General features: G+C 43.2%; 1 protein-coding gene and 1 long non-coding RNA gene across 3 annotated transcripts in view; one reads left to right on the forward strand and one right to left on the reverse strand.

Moving 5' to 3' along the window:
• The window catches only part of SPTLC3 (serine palmitoyltransferase long chain base subunit 3), a 148307-nt gene that overhangs the window by 22861 nt on the left and 103237 nt on the right, over positions 1–22209 (reverse strand). For both annotated transcript variants that reach the window (XM_001492503.5, XM_005604475.4), the window contains exons 8-9: positions 21362–21581; positions 13423–13549 (exon numbers count right to left, since the gene is read on the reverse strand). In XM_001492503.5, coding sequence (XP_001492553.1) covers positions 13423–13549; positions 21362–21581 — 347 coding nt within the window. The remainder of the gene's footprint in view (positions 1–13422; positions 13550–21361; positions 21582–22209) is intronic.
• LOC138920209 (uncharacterized) lies at positions 10578–12522 on the forward strand. Its single transcript, XR_011431019.1, has 4 exons — positions 10578–10729; positions 11210–11299; positions 12006–12087; positions 12197–12522. It is a non-coding gene; the product is annotated as an uncharacterized lncRNA (long non-coding RNA).

A 22209-nucleotide genomic window follows, 5' to 3' on the forward strand; every position in this document is an offset into this window, starting at 1 on the left:
ATTAAGTGTTCGCTAGAAGAATTTTCATTCTCAGCATTCAAGTTGAAGCATATGACCACTTGTGATGTAACTATGTAAAGTCCTCCCATTTTATAAAAGTGAACTCAATTTGAGGGACATTAGCCAGCACTTAAGACCTAATCAAGTGAGCCCTTAGAAGGGACTGGGCTCTTCCTGAAGAAAGAGATTCAAGGAGAGAGACAGGGATCCGCCAAGAAGGAGATTCTCCATTGCTGGCTTTGAAGATGGAGGGGCCACGTGGGCTGGAATTCAGGGAGTCTCTAGGAGCCCAAGGGGCCCCACTGACAGCCAGCAAGGAAACAGGGACCTCACTCCTGCAACCCCAAAGAACTGATTCTGCCACAACCACGTGAGCTTGGGAGAGGAGCTTGAGTTCCAGAAAAGAGGGAGGCTGCTGACACCTTGATTTCAGCCTTGTGAGAACCTGAGCAGGGAACAAACTGTGCCCAGACTCCTGACCCCAGGAGACTGTGAGATATTAAATGGGTGTTGTTTTAAGCCACTAAGTTTGTGGTAATTGTTATGCAGAAATAGAAAACTAATACATTCTCTCTAGACCAGGCCACATGCTGGGCTTCTCCAGGCACAAATCCACCTGCTTAATTTTCCCCAGCTGTGGCTGTAGGCTAGCTGGTTTTCTCCACAAACTTCTCCAGAGGACGGGGGTAGGGCCCCACTGCATTTGGGGGTTTTGCTACTTAGCTGAAAATGAACTCATGATGGGAAAAACAAAGATCAATGTGGAACAGCAGCTCCCTTCACCGTCAAAGATGCTACAGCTGGAATCATGTTCTTCCCTTCCCCAGTTGTACTGAACTAACATGGAGTTCCATGTGTGTTACATCGAAACGCCCCCATCTCAGAGGCCATCCACGCAGAGGAAACAAAAGTGGGGAGGAAGCTTCTGCAGGACTTGTGGTGTAAAAGGATCTCTTGTTTGTAGGACGGGTGGAAGGAAGTGGCCACATAATCCTTTTCCCCCATACCCTCCACAAGACAAACAGATTCTCTTTACACTCTTGCTAGGGAAATTTTTTAAGGCCTCAAAGTGAGTGCAGAATTCACTGAGCTGCCATAAAATTCTACCCTTGGCTAACTCTTAAGTGAGGTAAATGAAGACACAGAGGTTGTGGAACATTTTGCAAGCCATTTCTGCCCAACCAGACAAACTTCCCTTGCTAGCTAGAGTTTGGTTTGTTGACTAATTCTGTGTTTATTGGATGAAGATAAGTTGTCCTACATGCACGTAATCAGCAATAGGGCTGACAGGCAATGCCTGTCACCTTGCTTGCTAACCCCAACCTCAGGTCTACACACACAAAAAGACCAGGTAGAACTGTTTTACCCCCCAGCACAGGTGATTAATCACTGAGGGAGGCAGCCCCTCAGTTGAAAGCCAGCAGAGCGGAGCGCCCGCCATCTGTTCTGTATTAGCTGTTGCTGAAATGCCAGTGGCCTGAAACCATTTAGAAAATGGAGCTCTCCGTGCCTTCTGTCTCTTTCTCTGCCTCTTTCTGCGTCTCCAGCTGGTAACCAAGTGGCAAATATATTTAGGAAGCAGCAGCTGGTTCCTCCCTCAACAATGCCGTGGGCCTTCAATGCCGGGGTCCTCAGACGGGGCCTTTTGGGTGCAATGCTCTGTGGACCCTTCTTGTGTTCATTGAGGGACTTTAGAGGGACAGAGCTAACATGTTGCTGGGTTTGAGGGGAGAAAAGAAATTGTAGGAAGCCAATTTTGTATTAGCTGAACTCTCTGCTAAGGCAGATGCTGAGAAACGTGAGAAGACCTTTTAAAACTCTGTGTCTAATTATCATAGTTTTATCGCCCTAATCACAGTTGTTTAGCTTTTTACTGTCTTTCTCTCTCTGAGGAAGAGACAGAATTCCGGGTGAAGGTAAACTAGCAAGAATGGCCACAAGATAAGCTTGATGGTGCGATGGATAAGTGTAGTTTGCAGCCCCACCCAGCTTGTGCTGAAGAAAAGCAACATCTTAAGAGAGAAGTTTGTGAATGTATCTCACATCAAATATAAACAGTAGAAAAGTGAGAAAATCCCACTCTTGAGAGCGAATTGCTGTCACCTAGTGTACTTCTTTCTTTCCCCGCCTCAAAGCCCTAAATCTTCCCAGTTAGTCACTCTTGTTTTTCAAACCTATCAAACTCAAGTGTAAAAATATGTGTGCCCTGTTCCAGGGACCAGAGCAAAGGTCTAAGGTCACAGCTGGAAGGTGCTGGTGCCACTTCTCCAAGTCCATGTCGGGTTAGAAGCAGGGTCAATGCCTCACCTGCCAATCTCAAGATACAATTTCACAAAAGATCAGGATGAATGAAATAATCCAGACAAAATGATTTAAAAATGAAGCGTGGCTGTATTTTCCAGAGTGAATGCATTCTATTTTAAGTCTCTCTCTCTTTTCCTTTATCTTACATTTCTTCTCCAGAGAGTACAGAAAAGAAAAATGGTGAGGTTCATAAATGAATGAAGGTACTTGAAAGACCTTGCCATTTTAGTCAACTCCTTCTGCTAATAATTGAATAAAGAACAGAAATTGAAGCCTTTGGAAAAATTTCTTAAAAATCCCACATATGGTACATAATGAATTTTCTGGAGTGAACTTGCCCGTAACATAACAACGAGATGTAACGACAGAAGCACACAGCTTTTAGTGCTTCCCAAAGTAGACGTGCTTAAAGAATTGTTGAGCAGGATTGTATTTTCATATGAATTCAATCTTGATTTGAAGTCACTAGTTTCATTTCTCTGCCTGGGCTCAGAATTCTCTCGTGACTCGTTACCTTGGCTAGTCAAGTGCTGAAATGATGAGCAACAGCGGTGCCATCCTTGTTCAAGGCTCTTAGCCACCTTTTAATCCGTGGTCCCAAAAGAACGAAAGTGTGGCTGAATGAGAGAGTTGGGGTGACTCAAAATAAACCCATCCAATTCAGATAGCTAGCTTAAATGTCCTTGTTGTTAAATTGCTTGTTTTAAATTGCAATTTTGAATTTTTTGATAATGACTCAAATTATAATTTTCTGCCTCATCACACCTCCGCCTTCCAAAAAAAGAAGTCCTGAAAGTCTGAGAGTGTGTTACTCTTTCCCAAATATCCGTTCCTCCTGTTCTGGCCTGACTTTCAAAGCTGTTCCAATTTCATGCCATTTTAATTTCTTCTGGGGAAGCATTAGGCCCAGGGTCCATTTTCTGCCTCCAAAAAAATACACAGCATTGGGGGATTTAGCAACATAGTGATGATAAAGATCTCAGTACCTGCCATGGCCTGGGTCTCGGTTCTATGAAAAAGAAGCAGAAGTAGTTGTAGTAAAAACCAGACTAGAAGCCCTGAAAGTCCCTACAAAAAGAAAAGAGATCTATCTTCAGTCCTTTGTTTTTCTTTTTTCCTTAGCCACTTTTATTCCATTCCAGTTCAAGAGTTTATTTACTGAGTAAATAAGGAAAGACTGGGAAGCTGTCTAAAATACACAATGTCTTCTTACAGTATATGCCCATGAGAAAGTCTGGGGAAAGAATGTCCTGGACTGGGGTTAAGTACTGTGGCAAAGACTGCCTAGCTCTTCACCAAACCCATTTCCTTCTCCTAGGCAGACAGTAAATGCCATTTTCCAGGCTCCTTTGTGGTTAGGAAGGTCATGTGACTAAGTTATGACCAATAGAGCATGTACAGAAATAAAATGTGCCTTTCCAGTTACGGCCTCTGAAACCATCACACACATGATCCTCTATGCTCCTTACCCCTTTGGTGGCAACCTTGGAAGCCATGTGTTGTAGCTGGAGGAGCCACAAGATGGAAGGAGGCTGGGTTCCTGGAAGACAAGTACCTGCCCAACAGGAACGCCCATTTTGGACTTTCTATGAGCAGAAAATAGATTTCTACTCTGTTAAGCCACTGATTTGTTGGAGTTTGTCTGTTACAACAACTAATTTATCTTAACTAATCCTAGCCTTATAAAGAAAGATACTATGAAAAATTTTCAAGGATTCAAAATCCTAATGCCCTTTTACTTTTCATTGCCTGTATGATGTAAAGGGAAGTTAATTTTTCTGTGGTGGTTTTAGTTTCTCAACCTCTCATTACTAGTTGCCAAGAAATGCCATGAAAACATGAAGCTTCTTGACTGAAAAGACTCTAACTGCAAATCATCATTAAGATAAGGGAGGGGAGGGAAGGAGTTCTCTCCAGCACGCTCAGTGGAAAATGCCATTTTGGATGCTTAAGAATCAACCTACTCTCCTCTATTTTAGAAATGTATTTTGACTTGGACAGAGAGGATTAGATGGTGCCCAGTCCTTGCTGATTACTGTGTATAAAAAAGTCAAATGCACTTTTGAGCTTTGGATAGTGTCTCCATAGGAAACCTTAAGTGAGGGATTCAGCTAACTGCTTAGATAATTAAAGGAAAAACTCCATTTTTGCTTCTGCTATTTGGGTAGCATTGGCTTGAATTATCCAGCTTACTCACTTCTATATTGGATTGTGTCTAGACAAAGCTTTAGTATATGCAATAATGTAACACTATTCATTTGTCAAAAGAATAGAAAAAGAACTCTAGATTTTGGTCCATGCATGTACTCATCAAAGAAGTGATTGTAATTCCAGCATTTAAACCAAAATAATTCTATAGGTAACCAGTACAGAAATGATATTGTAATTGTTTATGGATCATGATTAGATTTCAAGGCTTGTCTAGAAAATCTGCTGAGTCCTGAATCCAGTCATTCAGTATGCATTCATTCACATATTGGATGATTAAGGCACAATTAGTTAACTAATCATTACCTACTTGGAGGGCTGGGTTGGAGGGTGTTACCCAACCTAGTAGGAGCAAAAAATTTCATGAGATGGAGGAGGGAACGATTATTGTCTGACTGCGGCCATCATGATAGGATGAAGAATGGGTATAGTGGCTTGTTGGGAGAGATGAGGGAACTTCCAGATGCAAGAACTACCATGAGCACGCATAAAGGAGGTTCCGATGCCTGGTGAATAGTTGATGGGATATGGCCAAAATTACACTGAAGGGGGTCATTCATTCACCAACATATACTGCTTGAGGTTGGGGACAGCGTCCCTGCCCTCATGGCACTTGTATTCTCCTGGGAGAGAGAGACAAAAACCAAGGAAGCGAGTACATAATTCCAGGTGGTGATAAGGGCTATGAAGAAAAATGGTGTAGAATAAGGGAGTAGACAGAGTCACCCCCAAGGAAGGGGGTGATAGTTTAGAAAGTGGGGTTAGGGAAGGTCCCTCTTGGTTGGTGGCAGGAGCTAGAAGGGTCACTCCAGCATGGACCCCCACTCCAAGCTGTTCCAAGTCCAGATTTTATCTGGGCTGAAAGTTTGGTTCTGAACCTGTCTGAGAGATGAGCTCTAGTAGCAGAACCACGGGGTCAGGAGCAAGGAAGGCCTGTGTGGTGGGCCAGGGGTCAAAAATGAGGAAAAGGGGCTGGAAAACCAGAGAAGGCCCCAACTGTTTTCTTTGCTTTTGTAGAGAGATTCTCTCTCTGTTTCTGGAGCTAAGAAAAATTTTATCAGTGATGATTTTTGACTTATCTTTGTTTTTGAACATCATTTGAACTTGTTCAACTAACAGAATATATACCATTTTTTCATTGCTTGTTTCTTTTTGCATAAAAACCGAGGCATCTTTAGCTCCTCAGATGTTTTCAGTGAATAGAACCCTGGATTTTTGCAATGACGAGAGAGAGTACTCAGTTTTAATTTTAAAACAGGCGAAATCACCATATAAGAGTGATACCATAATATAAGCAAATGTAGAGTTAAAAGATATCACCTCCTCATTTCAGGAAATGGAGAGCCTTCCTCCCAGAGGCCGATTCTCAGAGGAAACAAGAAGAGCAATCCCATTAACTGAGAGCCTTCACTCCCCAACTCTGCCAAAGGCAATATGTGATGTGTGAACAGAATTCTGGGGCCAAGGTAACAACTTCTTCACAGATGTGATGTTTTGAATACTTCCCAAGTCATGTAAGAAATAAAACCTCAGAAAAATTTAGCGTGAGGAGGCCCTCTGTCGGGGAATGTGTCTGTTTAATACTTCCTCCTCAGATCCTGGGCTGATCACATTTTTGATTTTCTAAAGGGCAAAGGAAGCTAGAGTTTCTTGTAGTGGTGCAGTGGCTAGGGGTACTTAGTTCTGGTTTGCAGACTCAGTTTCCCCATCCTTTTCATATTGGCCTTCCTGCTAAGGTTCATCAAAACCTGGGTTTCCATATTCTGATAGGCTTGTGAAACTTTTTCTTCATATTGAAAGTGGAGAATTGAGGTAATTATATTTAAGTTTGATCAATAATAGCTAAGATGATTGAGAAACATGAAATTGAAAGTACAAGAACCTTAGTATCTGATATGCAATAGGTACATCAGGTTGCGCAGACCATCTTTGCTTAGAAAAGTGCTAACATCATTGTGACACTGTGTCATCAAAATTTTAACCACTATAGCAGGAAAATGAGTAGCCAACAGGAGGGTGGTAATTATAGTGCAAAGTCAAGCAGATTCCACATAATGATAGGAAAAGCCATTCTTTCCAAGCTGTGAACATGAAATATTTTATCATAATTTATTTTAACTTAAACTTAATTTGTTATCATTTAAACTTAGTGGTTTGCCCACTGGGGATCTCCTTTCTCACCAAATGGATTCCACCTATTGAAGATGCACTGAAGAGATAAAGAATTTAACTGTTGTGGATAGTACCCTGCCCAGCCTGAGAGACGAGTTATTAGAGAAACAGCCTTATCTCTGCCAGAAGCCTACTATCAAATCAAATGGGATAATCAGTGTTGCGATCACGAACTCTTAATGACTTTACGTACTTCAAAAAGTTATTTGACAGCCCAGGATTAAGGAAGAGCCTGTTGTGAGGCACATGTTCTTCATGAGGGCATAAAGCTCTGCTATTCTTGATAGCTAAGTAAGTGGTCGGCGGATTGGGGAGGAACAGGCGAGCTGCTCACAGGAACTGAGTGAACAGTGCTGATGAATTACAGGGGTTTAAAGAAGTGGGTCAAGATGTGTTTCATGCTTTTTGTTTCTGAGTATTCTCTTATTTTTGTCTGTTTTTCCTCCTCCTTTTCTTCTAGGTCCCGTACCCCTGTCCGCATGCCAGAATTCCATCCTCTGTTCTCTTTACTGTCCCTCTGCACAAGCATACCCCCCTATTCCTTTCCTTTGTGTAAAAATGTGCTTCTCAAACTTGAGCCTATATCAGAATCACCTGGAAGAATGGTTAAACCACATTGCTGACCCTGCCCCCAGAGTTTCTGATTCAGAAGTGCTTGTTGCGGTTCTCATATGCCCCCAGGTGATGCTGCTGCTGCTGCTTCAAGGCCCACAGTTTGAGAATCACTGCTATAAGATGCTTTGTAGTCATTTGCTCTCTCCCATCAGGCATTCCCATTACTTCACAATTGGGGACAAGAGGGAAACTTTTTCAGACATCAGTGGTATTATAATTAGTATATAAATATAAGGTGCAAAACCAAACATAAGCACTGGCAAGAATTCCAAGGAAGAAGTTGATCTTGATTAGCAATTTCAGTCACTGAGATGGCTGATATTAAGCACTCAGAGATTTTGCTTGAGTCCTTTTGATGAAAAGATGACCCTAAACAGATATTTTATCAGCATCTGTATCATGGCAAGAGCATAATTGAGGCTTAGCACATTTATTTTTAATTCAACTTGAAAATATGTATTGGAGGCCTACTATGTGTCAGGCACCCAGCTGATTGCTGCTGATATGATGATGCTTTCTATTCATAAGAAATCCGTAATCGGTTAGTGCTTGATGAGAAGGAGAGGATGACTATGAGGTCATTTTACAGCAGTGGTTCTCAAAGTGTGGTCCCTGGAGCAGCAGCATCAGCATCACATGGAGAACAGCAACAAGCATTTCTGAAGCAGATGCCCTGGGGGCGGGTCAGCAATCTGTTTTCACTATCCCTCCAGGTGAGGCTGATGCATACTTAAGTTTGAGGACCATGTTTCTACACAAAGGAAAGGAAAGAGGAAGGGGCATATTGGGGCAGAGGGAAATGTAAAGAGAACAGAAGATGGAATTCTGGCAAATGCAGACAGGGAAAAGGCCTAACAGAAAAGGGAGGAATAACAGACAGAAAATTAAAAAAAAAAAAAAAAAAAAAAGAGCATCTCTAGAACTAAGGGGAGATCATTTTCAAGGAGAAAATGAGGTGGAGAGGTCAATCAAACCCAGCTAAGAAGGGACTATAGCGTAGGTGGGGAGGCGTGGCCTTTGAGGAGGCAGAGTCCATGGAAACGGGCAGAGGACAGGCTGAAGGTGCTGAATGCTGGGTGGGGAGGAGAAGGGGGAAGTGGGAAGAACAAGCTATTCTTTCGGTAAAATTTGCAGCAACGGAAGGGATGAGATTGGTGGCTGTCTGAAGAGAAAGAAGGGTAAGGGAAGCTTTTAGGATGAAGGAAATGAATAAGTTCAAGGTTGAGAAAAGGGGCCAGTGCCTTTAGAAGACAAAGGGAGAGAATCAAGCACAGAGATGTGAAGGTGATAAGGGTCATTTATGTGCTGAGTTAAGAGAAAAAGAGGGAAGGATTCTATCTTTCAACAAATATTTGTGGAGGACCTGTAATTGCCAGGCACTGTTCTCAATAATGAATAAAATAGACAAAATGCTTGTTTTTCTGGAGTTAACATCCTAGTGAGGGAAAACAGAAAATGAGGAGACAAATACATAATTTGTCAGGTGCTCGTAAACCCTATGCAGACTATGGCAAGGTGAGGAGAATTAGAGGGACAGGGCGATTTAAGATAGGGCCAATCTCCTAACGAGGCTGATTTTGAGCAAAGATTCAAAGAAAGTGAGGGAGTGGGCCATGCAGATACTAGTCAGAAATGCTGTTCTAGAGAGGCCAGCGAGTGCAAAGACCCTCTGCAGGAGCTATTCCCCGCGTTCCGGGAAAAGCAAGGATGCCAGCTGCTTGGCGTAGAGCGAGCAAGGGAATGAGTGGTGGAAAAATGGAAGACCATACCATGAAAGCCTTGAAGGCCACAGTCTGGACTTTACCCTGAGTAAGTTACCTTTTGTTTTAAAGATGATTTTGGCTTCTGTATGGCGAACAAGTCATAGAAGGGCAGGGGTACAAGTGAGGAGACCATTCAGGAGGCTACTGTAGTAGCCCAGGTGAGAACCATAGAGGTAACGGTGGAACTGATGAGAAGTGAACAGATTCTGGATCTATGTCAAAGGAAGTGCTGCAGCATTTGCTCATGGAGTAGACATAAGTTCTGAGAGAAAGGAAGAATTCCAGGATGGGTGAAAACTATTGGAAATTTTGGAGAAGGGAGTGAAGAAATCAAATGAGCTAAAAATAGCAGTAACCATTAACTTTTATTGAGTGTTTACTACATATCAAGCATCATGGTAAGGTTATTAACGATATTCTATCACTTAATCCTCCCAACAGCCCCAATTTACAATGAAGGCACTGAGGTTAAGAGAGGGTAGGCACCTTGCCAGTCATGGAGCGAATGGCCGGCCAGGGACTGGGCCCCATGCCGTCTGGCTGCAGAGCACACATCCTTAATCCTCACGCGATACAACCTCTGATGTCTCTGAGAAGCGAATGACTCCCCAGAGTTGGGGAGAGGAGCGTGGGAAGGCAGGGCCAAGATTGGGAGTTCAAAAAGAATATTGGCTGATTAACCAAAAAATGCACATCAAAGCTTTAAATAAATAATAATAAGACAAACATTGACAATACTTTCTTTAGGGGAGTTGTTGGCATGGTTTGGGGCTCACCGTCTTGTGGCTGTTTGTGCCACATCTAGATGAGGAAAATGACTGAACTGTAATCTTTCCAAACCTCTCCAAAAGTGATGTCAATCACTGAGGGATCCCAATCACTGAAGGATCCCTTCAGCCGCAACAACTGGTGTGGAACTGATTCCTGGCTCCCAGGCCTATGAGATAAACATCCTCTCGATCTTGTTTAGCATAAACACTGACCTGAAATTGAGTAGGCCAATGGAAGTTGAGTCATGACATATTTATTAAGCCTAGCACTGGCTATGACACTCAGAGGAGCATCAAATTAATTCAAGACACATTTCTTGCCCTTAAGGGCTTACAGCATTGGTTTGGCTAGTGGACCACCCAACATCCGTTAGGATGGAGAAACCAAATCTCCACTTTGGGCTCATTGTATTGCACAAGTGACAGGCCAGGAGATGAAAAGGGCCTCTGTGCATGTGGAACGCACGCGTGGCCTGCAGCCCCTCAGCCTGTGTGCATTAACTCCCCGAGAAGCCTGGCTGCAGAGTGAAGGTAGTTGTTTGTGCATAAACATTGTCATTTCAGTGGGACTGCTATTTCATCTTTGAACCTTGGCTTCAAAGGAACACTGACCTTATTCCTGTAGCTTGCCTTTCTTTGAAGCGTATGGCTTTGCATTGCAGATTAAAGTGAAGACATTCATCAAGGAACAGATCTGGCCCACCACGCCCCAAACTCAACCTGAAACAAAGCCTTGAAAGGCTCCAATCACAGTTGCAGCAGAGTGGGCTGAAGATGAAGGCTCAAAGCAGGGTGCTCCTTCTTAGATCCTATAAGGCAGCTCTGGCATGACGCAGTGCATCCCTCTGAGCTCTGGACAAACGTACCCTGAGAATCAGTCTATCTCGGCAGAAAGGGGTGAGTTAACGCCATATTCCCAACCTGTCCTGTTCATTTTATTTAAAGCAGGCATTGTTGTAAATGAGGACAGCATGATTATTCACCGTGTGCCTTTGAATTCTTCAAAAGACATGTCAGTCAGAACCATCTGAAACCTGGCTGATGATTCTGTCAGTTTTCTTTTCTACTACTTTCCTTTGTTCATCTCTTTGAAAAGAAATGGTCCTATCTTCTTCCTGGTTCTCCTATCTTGGCTTTAAGAAAACAGACTGTACACATAGCCTTCTCTGTATTTTTAAATTTTGTCTTCTCTTAAGATGGCAAGAGAAGAGAGAAACTTTAACTGGGAGGTTAAAAATAATAACCAAATAATTCTTCAATTATAAGGCTAAGGGAGAGAACCAAGGGAAATAGCTCCCACATCAGAGGAAGAAAAATTGATGTTAGACGACTATCGAAGGATAAATGATAATATCTTGAAATGTAATTTTTCTGCAGATCTTCAACTGTGATCAAACAGTGTAAGTTCTGTCTGGGATGAAGTGGTGAACCAATCCAGAGGAAGGAAGGAAATGATTGTAAAGTCAGGTACATGGAAATCTACTGATTCTGATAACATATACGCTAATGGATTGAAGAAATTTGTGATCATTATTGAGACACATGCTAATTTTCAGAATAACTTTTTCCTAGTTATTCATCTTTAAAAGAAGACCAAAGGATAATTCTGTTTATTATATGACAATTCATTTAACTTGCATCTTAGCTTAAATCTCAAATAATGGTTTCCCTTAAGAAATGCATGAAATTCAAGATCATTAATTTGGCTTCCTGAGAAGTCAGATGTTTCAGACTAGTGTTTCTCTACCATGGTGACCATGGAGGCCATACAATGAGTTGGCCAAGCCTCAAGCTAGGAGCAGCCTGAGCCACTGCCCCCAGGGAGGGGAACAGTGCAGAGAGTAGCCTGATTTGTATTAGACTTGGTGCCAGCAAGAAATAACCCTTGTTTCTGTTAAGCTGCTGAGATTTGAGGGTTTATTTGTTATGGTGGCATAATTTAGCTTATCCTGACTAATCCAGGACCTTGGAGGACATCTAGTCTTCCCTCACTTCCATAATAAGAATCCTTCCTACAGCATCCCTGAGAAGTGGTCCCAATGCTTCTTGAACCTCAGGAATAATAGCAAATAATGCAGCAAGCAATTATAAAATGCTTGCTACTCAAATTGTTTTCAGACATAATTTTAAATATTTTGTATGTGTTAACAATATTATTTACCTCGTTTTACAGCTGGAGGAACTGAAGTTCAGAGAAGTCACTTGCTCAGGGTTGAACAGATAAGTTAAGTCACCTGCCTAAGGCCACACAGCGAGTAAGTAGTATCCCATGAGTCAAATCCAGGCAGCCACTTTCAGTTTATGTCCTTAACCACTGCACCATGCAGCTTCCCTAGATTGGATTTTCATTTCCTTTTCACACAGACTATGCAACAAGAGACAGAATCGTGAAAGCCAAAAGACAAGGTTGGAAGGGATTTACAGACCAATCAATCACTGCATTTTACATAGAGGAACAAGATCACCTACAAGCCATTTTCCTGATAGTGAAAAAGACAGATTTATCCTGGGGATTTTCAAACCAGTGTTCTGGGGAGCACTAGGGCTCAGGAGAAGGACCTCAGAGGCCATCGGTATGGAGGTAGTTCAATCAGACCAGCCCTGTTCTAATCTGTTTCATGTTGTAGGCTTCTGGGTAAAATTTGTGTGTGAATAAAGTATTCTGTTGCCTTAATAAAACAGAAAAATGATGGATCTCTCCATACTTCTACAGAAATAGTAGGCTTGGAAAGTTTCACTCAACAGTGTGCAATGGTTTCACATCAGCTGCGGGGGGGGGGGGGGGGGGTGGGGGCACACGGATTGTATAGCCCAGTGGCCAGTTCTGGGGCCAGGATAATTTTCTCCTTCCATTAGGGCACTCACTACATTGCCTGGCAGCAAGAACTGCCTTATTCATCACCGTATCCCCACATACATAGTGGAATAGTGATATATAGTGATACATAGTGAACATAGTGATACATAGTCGAAACTCTGTAAACTATATCTGAAAGATGGAAGGAGAGTTCCAAGAGGCTTTGATGAAACAATTTTTTAAAAAGAAGATTAAGCTCATTTGGGTTGAGCAAAGTAGCACACTTTGGCTGCGGTGACCCTATGTCAAAGAAATGGCTGGAAAGTTATCATTGTGTGTTTGTCCATGTGTCCTCAAATGGCCGTGGTGGATTTGCCCTCCCCAACCCTTGGATGGCAAAAAATAAATAAAAGGATCAAAAATATGAATATTAGATTGACTAATTTGTGCTCGGGGAAACACAAGTCACAGCCCCAAGCAAGCACAGGCAAATACACCACGATTTACTTCATTTTAACACAACTAATTGCACACAATTATCCAAATTTGCTGATCATATTAAGAGGTGAATTAGAAAGTTTTCTTTTCTTTAGCAAAGGATTTGTATGTGTGTGTGTGTGTGTGTGCTCACAGCAGTTCTACTACATTAGCACACAGCTTGATTTACAAATTGGGTTAGATTAAGACAAAGGTGTATGTTTGGGAAGGGAGGGGATGGATGGGGCAGAAAGGAGACAGAGAGAGGTCTAGGACAGGTGCTCATGGGAGCTTTGATCACTGCAGACCCTCTTACCTTGTGTGGTCCCATCCAGTCCCATGATGAGTTTCATTGATCTGATGATTTGCTCTGCTATTGGGGGGCTCATGGACACAGCATAAGCAGCACTATGTGAGTGAATCCGTAAGTAATCCACAAGGTCCTTTAATAAAGGAGAGAAATTCAAAAAGAAGGTAAATAAATCTCAGTGTTGGTGATGAGAATCACATCTAGTCCCAGCTCATTCATCATAGCACAAGACATTGGATTTTCAAATCCAGTCCAATTTTCAATGGGCATCACCAAATTGTTTATTTTTTCTATCCTTTCTTAGCCTCTCCTTCAAAAACCTAGAAGGCATACAAAAGTGGGATGCTGTAAATTTGCAGTTGAAATCTGTAAGGCAAAACTAGATGTGTAAAGGGAAAATGATTTCCAAATATTTGTTGAGTACCTAGTATGTACAAACATTGGTTTAGCACTCAGCAGTGTTCAAAGAATGTGGGATACGATTCTTGCCCTTGAGCATATTACACCAGATTGTGCCCAGGGAACAGTAATGGTAGGAAAAGTAACAAGACATGCAAACTAATGTATGCGTCGGGGCTATCAGACTGCAGAGGAAAGAGAGCTATTGCTGGCTGGAGTAGAGAGGGAAGGCTCTGGTGAGGAAGGGCAATTAAGTCTTGAAGAATGAAGAACAAAGAGGAAAAGAGAAATTAGGGGAGTGATAGGAGGGAGAGGTGAGAAATTAAACCAGAGTGTAGGTTCGGACCAGATAAACTCTGCTTATACCTTGGGCAGTAGGGAACTACTAGAATTTTCGTACAACACTATTTGGAGTGCCGACCCACTACAGAATGTGGGTCTTCACTGGTAGGAATGATTCTCCAACTCCCTTCTTGACTCTTGAGGCCAAATGTAAGGTCGCAGGTAAGCCTGCTGAGAGCCCTAAGAAGCTCCAATAACATAGTACCACAGTGGGGAGGGCCTCAGAACTGGTATCTGGAGGTGCCCAGCCAGACTGGGTGACCATCTGTCAGACTGGCTCATGGCCTGGGGTCCTCAGAGTGTCCTGCAGAAAAGCTAATGGGCTGATGAGGGCTCAGCTCTCTGCATTAGCAGCCGGGTCGGTAAAGGATCAGCTACTTTCTCTTCTAGCACATGGAAACAGCTTGGAATCCAAAGTAGGTATCTTCTCTGATCATTTGCTCACGAAGGTGAACTGGGAGGAGCTCTGCTTTGGGCAGGCCTATCTCTCCTTAACCTGTCTTCTTTGGCCATATCCATTCCCACTTCCAAGCCTGCGACTGCGCCCTGCACTTCACTTTTCCATCTCTCTTGGGGTGTGAGTAGAATGGTTGTTCACAAGCATTTTAAACCTTCGTAGTTCATCTTCCTCAGTAAAGGGAGTGGCCTGTCTCACAGGTAGTTGGTTGCATGATGCCTCTCTTTGGCCCATGGCGGGCAGGGGTAGCTCCATTCTGTCCTTCCTTCCTCCTTCAATATGTCCTTCATTCTAAATTCCCTCTTACACACATCCTTCCTCTCCGACTTCCTTCCCCCCCTTCTCCATCATTTCACACTCTTCATTCCCTTTTTTTGTTTCCTCCTTTCCTTCCCCCTTCCTTCTGCTCAGATTCCCTCTCTCCTTCTCTTCATTTCACTTTCTCCATTTAAATCTTTTTTCTCTCCATTTCTAACAGTTTCCTTCCTTGTTTTCCTTTCTTTCTCTCCTGTGCCCCCACTGCCTTCTTCCCTCCTTCCATCTTTCCTTCCAGCAAGTTTGTACAAGGACTTGCTCTGGGCTATGTTCCGGATGAGGGGGTCCAAGGGGAGAATACGGATAGAAAGCCTAGTCCCTGGGAGCCATTATCCACTTATATTAAAATTAAAATTAAGTTTCTGCCTATTCTTTTGTGTAGCGAATCTCATAAAAACCGTTGGGTGGGTCTTCACCATATTTAAGAGTATGTGCATGATGATGGCCTGACTCAAGACATTGGCCACACGTGTTCAGGAAGCTCGCTTTGGAGGATCTGGGGGTGCCTCAAAGAGACGGACAGTCACTTTGCAGAGTAGCTGCAGCCATGCTGTCCTTTTCAGCTCTACGCTCAGCGTGGCTCCCTGAGCAGCAGCAGGGGTTTTCTTCCTCAGGTGAGAGCTGGTGCCTCCAGGCAGGATGCTGGGGAAGCCAACTAGGAGAAAGTGGGTGGGGTGGAGTAAATAGGACGATGGGGGTCATGTGGACCCAAGTCAGGAAAGGGCTGTTTCAGGGAGGTGATCTGGCCTTGAAGCATTTGGATAGGTGCAGAGGAGTGGAGAGGCATGGACATGCACTAAAATCAGGAAGGAAGATGGCATCTGATGGGCAAAGAATGGAGGAGTCGATTGGGAGTAGCGGGAGAAGCTAGTGTTTCCAAGACAAAGTGATGAGGGGTTGTCCCCTTGAAGGGAAGCCTGCTTGGAGTTACAGGCCAGGCTCTGGAACCTGATTGCTTGGGTTCAAATCCTGGCTCTGCCACTGACTGGTATGTGACAATAGGCAAGTAACTAAACCTCTCTGTGCCTTAGTTTTCTTCTCTGAAAAATGAGATAATGTAATACTTACCTCAGAGTCATTATGAGGATGAAAGGAATTAACACATATATGGTGCTGAGATAAGTGTCTGGTGCATAGGAATACCTGATGCTGTTGTCAATTATTGTTAATGGACTGCAAACTCAGAGATTTTTAGAACTGAGAGCATGGAGTGAGAGGAGGGGACCAAAATATAAAAACTCCTTGGAGCATCTTTATTCCAGCTCCCTCAGTTTGCAGAGGGTAATGTTCTAAGGTTATGTAACGACACATTGGTGGACCCAGACATTGAATCAAAGATTTTCAGCCCAGCTCTTCCTCCATCCTTATTAGGGTGATAACCGTAGGAGTGAACAGAAAGAAAAAGGGGGGCCTTTTAAAGAAAGGAGTGCCCAGACTTGATGACAGCTTAAAGGCCTCTGAACAGATGATGGAGCCAGGAGCTAACACCATACTGATGTTCAGTGGCTACTCGAGGTTCTATTTTAAGAACTTTATGTGTATTAACTCATTTAAGCTTCACAACAACTGTATGAGGTAGGTACTATTTTTATCTTTAATAATACCTGGTAGGTATTATTTTTATAGATGAGATCAACAACTCACTGAGTGGATCAGAAAATTATCCAAGTAAGAAGTGGTAGAACAAGGATTTGGACCCAGAGAGTCTGGTTCTAGAGTCCCGGCCCTTAGCACCACACTCTATTACTTCTCCAGATCAGCAGAGCTGGCTGGGCACAGGGTGAGGGGGACCAAGGCAGCGCAGAGAAGACACCTGCTCTCCTACTTTCCCCTGTGGTGCTTTTCCTAGTCCACAGAGACTGCTCTTCTTTTTGGGGGGAGGAGGGAGAATTCCTAATATGCTCACGTGTTTATAATCCTAAACCACAGACTGAGTCACGTCAGTCTCTAAATCTTTCTTGTCTGTTATTCTTACTTCTCCAGAGACTGAAACCTCCCTGAGAGCAGGGAACGGAGTTATACACGTCTCTTAAAATCCAGAGCGGTGGGTACTCAGCAGGGGCTCGGTCAATCCTGATGGTCTAATGGAAAGCAGAGGGGTCTTAGGGAGTGAGGAAGGGCGGTGAGGGTCCCCAAGAATATAGTGGATACCAAGCGGCATTCGTAGGGACTAGCGTAGCAATATTCTCCCGGCCTTGGGGCACTGCTGACAAAGATCAGACAAAGAAACAAAACAAAGCTTCCTTTGATCCCTAACGGGCTCTTCTCAATATCCTCAACCTCCAATTTTCCTTCTCTGAGAAATGTCATAAAGCCACGGTCACAAGTATTCTTAGTTGGAATAAATGCCTCATCAGTGCATATCACTCCCTTATAACAGTAAGACTATCTTGCCCACAATCTTACTTCCTTTAGATTGAGTCCAATCTCTCTCAGGGTCTGAGTTTGTGGATGGGGGCTAATTTGCTTGTGTGGTTCAGAAAGTGGGGCTCCTTGAGTAACTTCTGCAGAGCATCTGGGAAGCCTTGATTCCTGGTTTCTCATTCCCTCCTATCATCCCCGCATTGGGCACCAGGATCAATGAATTAAGAGTTAGTTTTGGTCTTTTGCGAGGCGACTCTGGACCGTGTCTTCTGTTAGGGTGGGTTAGAGGTCTCCTCAGAGTGAGGTTTCCAAGTCCACTTGCAAGTTTAAAACCCTGATTATTTTCCCTACCCATAGGCCTGGAGTTCAAGGACAAGGGTGGCTTTTCTGAGGAAATCAGACAGGAGGCCCTTAGAATAAACATCTTGGCATTCATTCCATGACCCCCATCTACTTCAAAGGGCTGTCAAATACAGCCAGGGCTGAGCACACAGGGCAGAGCTGGCTTCTGTGAGGGGCCTGCTTTTGTCTGGCACACACGCTTCTGGGACTAACACTTACCCCAGACTTGGCTGCCCCACCCCACTCTCCTCCTGCAGAACTCCAGCCCTGCAACCTATCAATCATGAGGGCTAGCTTTGCTTCATTCCTTTGCAAGTCTCTGGTCAGCCCGTGGAGGCTGTGAGAGCCAGTGGTTAGCACCAGGCATGCAAGAGGACTCAGGGTCCATGCCTGAGAAAAATTTGGACCTCAGAAACCAGGGTCTGCAGTGTTGACCACATCTCCTCAGTGACTGGATCAGTAAAAATTAGAAAATTAAAATATTAAAAATTAAAAAATTAAAAATTAGCACCATCAGCTCAGGCTTTCTTCTAAGAAGCCATTCATGGCATGAGCTCTGACGGGTGGAGAGAAGTGATTACCTGACATATCACCTCAAAAGTCTTGAAAGGACAGAACCCTCCAAGTGGGGTTATTCACAGCTCACCTCCAGCAGCTCCAAACTGAAAGTGAGCAAAAGAGTAACATCTCACTGGCTCTTGAGAGACTATTTGAGCCATTTCCCTGAGGTGGGGAGAATAGGTTGAGCCAGGGCAGCAAACCTCAATTGCAGAGACAAATTCATAGGACATTTTGTGACAGGAAGGCTGAGGCCAAGACAAAATCTCTACTCTGCGTGGTAGTATCTTAGCACCAAACCAATTATTTTCCCCTTGTGTGTTTCCAGATATTTCTCTTACATGACACATCTAGTTGCTTCTGTATAGTGTTCCAACCTTGCCCAATGCCACGAAGATTCCTGGAACCTCCTAGGCACGGTCACTGAGAATACAGCCCGTCTACCACCAACCCTAACACTGACATTTAAGCAGTAAGTTAAGAGCCAGACACTTTTATCTTTTTCTAAATTTTTGGGCCCAACTGATTATTTTCAAATCTCAAGATTTACTAAGAATCGCATGAGCATAGTGAAATTGAAATTATTAGGGTTTCAGAAAAATGTAAAATACCAGTGTGTGCACTGTAACATTTTTTTCATGATTAATTTTGTTGCTTTTGTACCCATTGGCTTAGAATCCTGGATATTTTGTGGCACCCCTCAAATTGAGATATATACTGCAAAATATCCAGGAAAAAATATATGATAAAACTATATGATGAAAACTATACTCTAATTATTTAAATAGATAGGTAGAAAGATTTCTTTTCAAACAAAATCTTTAGCATTTGTCCAGTCCTATGTCCTATCAGTTAAAAAGTACCGTTTAAAACAGTCAAAATTCTTCACAAAATTATTCAAAGTCCAGGGGAATAAAAACTATGATTTGAATTGAAGCTACACATAATTTAAAAAATTAGAGGTACAGAGGAGCAGATACATAAGTTCCATTAACTTATGGGGGCTCGCCAGGCTGGAAGGAAACCACACTTTATCTGGGTTAACGGTCTCACCAAAACCACTCCAGACAAGTGTGTATCTGACCGATTGTTAAATCGGGGAGAGACACATAACAGACATTTTCTCTAGTGGGCTCCTATCTCCTGCTCACCCTCCACGTCCTGAAACTGCCCTATTTTTCTAGGTTTTGCATCCTATCCTTTCAGGGCGGGAGGTCTCCATATAAGCTAATGGGCCTCTGCCAAACTCTCTAATTCTTGCTGCCATCTAGTGGTAAATTCAGAGACTACAGGGCAATATGGAGCAGGAGGAGTTGGGGGGAAAGGAAGGAGGAGAGCAGTGATGGGGCCCTGGGGATCCAAGAATGCACAGAATGAGTACTTTAAAGAGGAAGGAAATGAACAGATCTACATACTTACCCCTCACCCTGATTAAAGTAAGTAATAATAATTTTCACAATTGCTCAGCATCTACCCCAAATGACCAGAAGTTACATAGACAAGAGCAAATACACTTTTAAAATAATCCAGCTGACTTAGGAGAGAACCCTAGCTAGCTGGTCCTGACTTCTGGCTAGTCACGAGCCTTTGTGTAAAGTGAGTATCAAATGCACGAACTCTAAGGGGGAAAATGTGACATCTACCAAATTTAACACGATTTCGAGGATCCGCTTGCTTCCGTTTATTCAGGTGCCTTTGGTTCAGGAAACAGAGTTACGCTCGGTTAAAGATTTTGGAGCTCAGAACTGCTGGTAAAGTAATCACAAAACCACAGGCTCACAAAACGATGTAGGCTGGATGAGGGACCTCCTAAATATGAGACCCTCTGATCCCACTGCCTCGGCCGTTGAGGAAGGGGACATTTAACCTTTCACTAGATTTGGCTGAATTTTGTAAGATCCTGGGCTTTCCCTGTGTTTTTAGCATTACCCAGTTTATTCCCACAGGCCAAGGCTTTGAGCTGGGGAGAAAGTAGTGCTTCTTGACGGGTAAAGGCCACTGAAAACTCTGAACGTTTTAAGCATTTGTGCATCTCATGCAGGGTGAGCGGCCACAGTTAATCTGTTGTTTTAAATCATGGGCTGTTTTCATGCACTCTCTGGTTTGTCTAACTGGTTTTCCAGGAGTCTGAACTCTTGTTCCTGCTGGCTGCAATGAGCAGGGAATGTTGAATTTTAGATGAGCTGTTGCACTGGTTTTGAGCCTGAGGTGCCCTCCTAGATTAAGGAGCCAACACCGCTGCCACTTGGTCTCTTTGGGACAGGTGTTGGCTTGTAAGAGCTAGCTCTCAGGATTTTGATCAAACTGTCATATGGGGCAGACAACTGGTTCCGTTATCCCTCAAACCCCGGTTTAAATATTTCATTTTCTTCGTTTCTTTTCCTCACTTCTTTTTTTTATTATTTTAAACATTTACTGTTTTATATTGGCAACCCCCTTGGTGATATTGGCACTAGAATGACAGGAAGAACACCCCCTTAACAGTTTAATTCTGTCAGATCAGAATTTTTAAGCCATGTATATAAGATCTCAGAGGATGACAAAAATCGACCTATGGCTTATCCAAACTTGTGGGAGAGAATTATTTTGCAGAGAAAATCTCTTAAAAGTACATTTCTGATCTTGCTACTGTTTTGATTAAAATTCTTAAAACCCACAACATGTAGTACAGGGTCACCCCCCTTAATGTTTGACCTTTGCCCACTGTTGCTTTCACCTACTTTGTGTCTTTCGTTTACCAAAAACCAAACTATTTACAGTTCTGTAACATCCCCTTATCGCTTCTGTGGCTTGGTATACATTATTTACTCTTTCTGAAATATAATCCCCCATCATTTGCCTATAAGACTGACATTTGTTCCAAGATGTCTGAGATACCACTCTGCAGAGTTAATTATCTTTTGCACTAAGTCCTTGCCTGTGTGCACGGCTAGTGCTGTCATTTTATTATAATGTGATTGCTTATCACATGCTCCTCCTCTCTATGAGAGGGTGAACTCCTTGACATTCGGGGCCTTACTTGGCTGTGGACCCACTGTCGTGAGGCCACAGTGATCAATTGAGGTGTGGTGAACTGAACTGCGGCTCTCATGGAATCCAGAGGAGCCCTGCAGACTGCGTCCCCACAGCATTCAGGCCTTAACTAGATACAAGGGATCCCTCTCTTACCTTCCTTCCAGCTATGTAACCTCCTGAGGAGCCAAAGCTTTTGGTGAACGTGCCCATGTACACATCAACATCTCGAGGGTCCATTCCAAAAAATTCCACAACACCCCGGCCCGTTGGGCCCACGGATCCAATACTGTGAGCTTCATCTATGTAGAGGTAAGCCTTGTACTTCTTCTTTAGAGCCACGATCTGGGGCAGCCGCACGATGGAACCTTCCATGCTAGGGCATAAGGAGAAATGCTTGTCATTAGTGTGTACCCTCCAGGAGGCTCTGTGTCATTCTCCCTTTCAATACTTCTCAGACAGCCGGTCCTGACACCAGACAGATGACAGGGGCATGCTATTCCTTTCTTCTTCAGGCATATTTTATTTGGCAGAGACAACCCTCTCAGTCTTGTAAGGCTACTTAGGCATTATTTTACTTGAAAAAAACAATTTACATTCAGCAAATGTAAGTGCTTTGAGTTGTTATAGCTAATTCCCAAGTAAACGATTAGTTCACTGCATTGTTGGTCAATTTATTTGTAAAGCTGACTATTGTAACTAGACTGACCATTTTGGATTCTAGGTATTTTCTAGTTTTAATTAATTGCTCTACGATGATCCATCTCTATCAACTTGCCACTGTCTCTTTGGTCAGTTCTGTCTGACCTAAACTCGCCACTTGAATTGTCAAAGATTAAAAGAAGGAATCAAAAACATAGAAAAGAACGCTATTTAAGATACACAGCATCAATTAAAGCACAATAGAAAGTTCTCAGGATCTCTTGTCCGGTACTCATTGGAAGTCAAGGCCTTGTTTGAGGCATCTGGCAGCGTTCCCTTCTTCCGTTCCTTTGTGGCAGTGG

The sequence above is a fragment of the Equus caballus genome, chromosome 22, assembly GCF_041296265.1.
Source record: "Equus caballus isolate H_3958 breed thoroughbred chromosome 22, TB-T2T, whole genome shotgun sequence".
Classification (NCBI taxonomy): domain Eukaryota; kingdom Metazoa; phylum Chordata; class Mammalia; order Perissodactyla; family Equidae; genus Equus; species Equus caballus.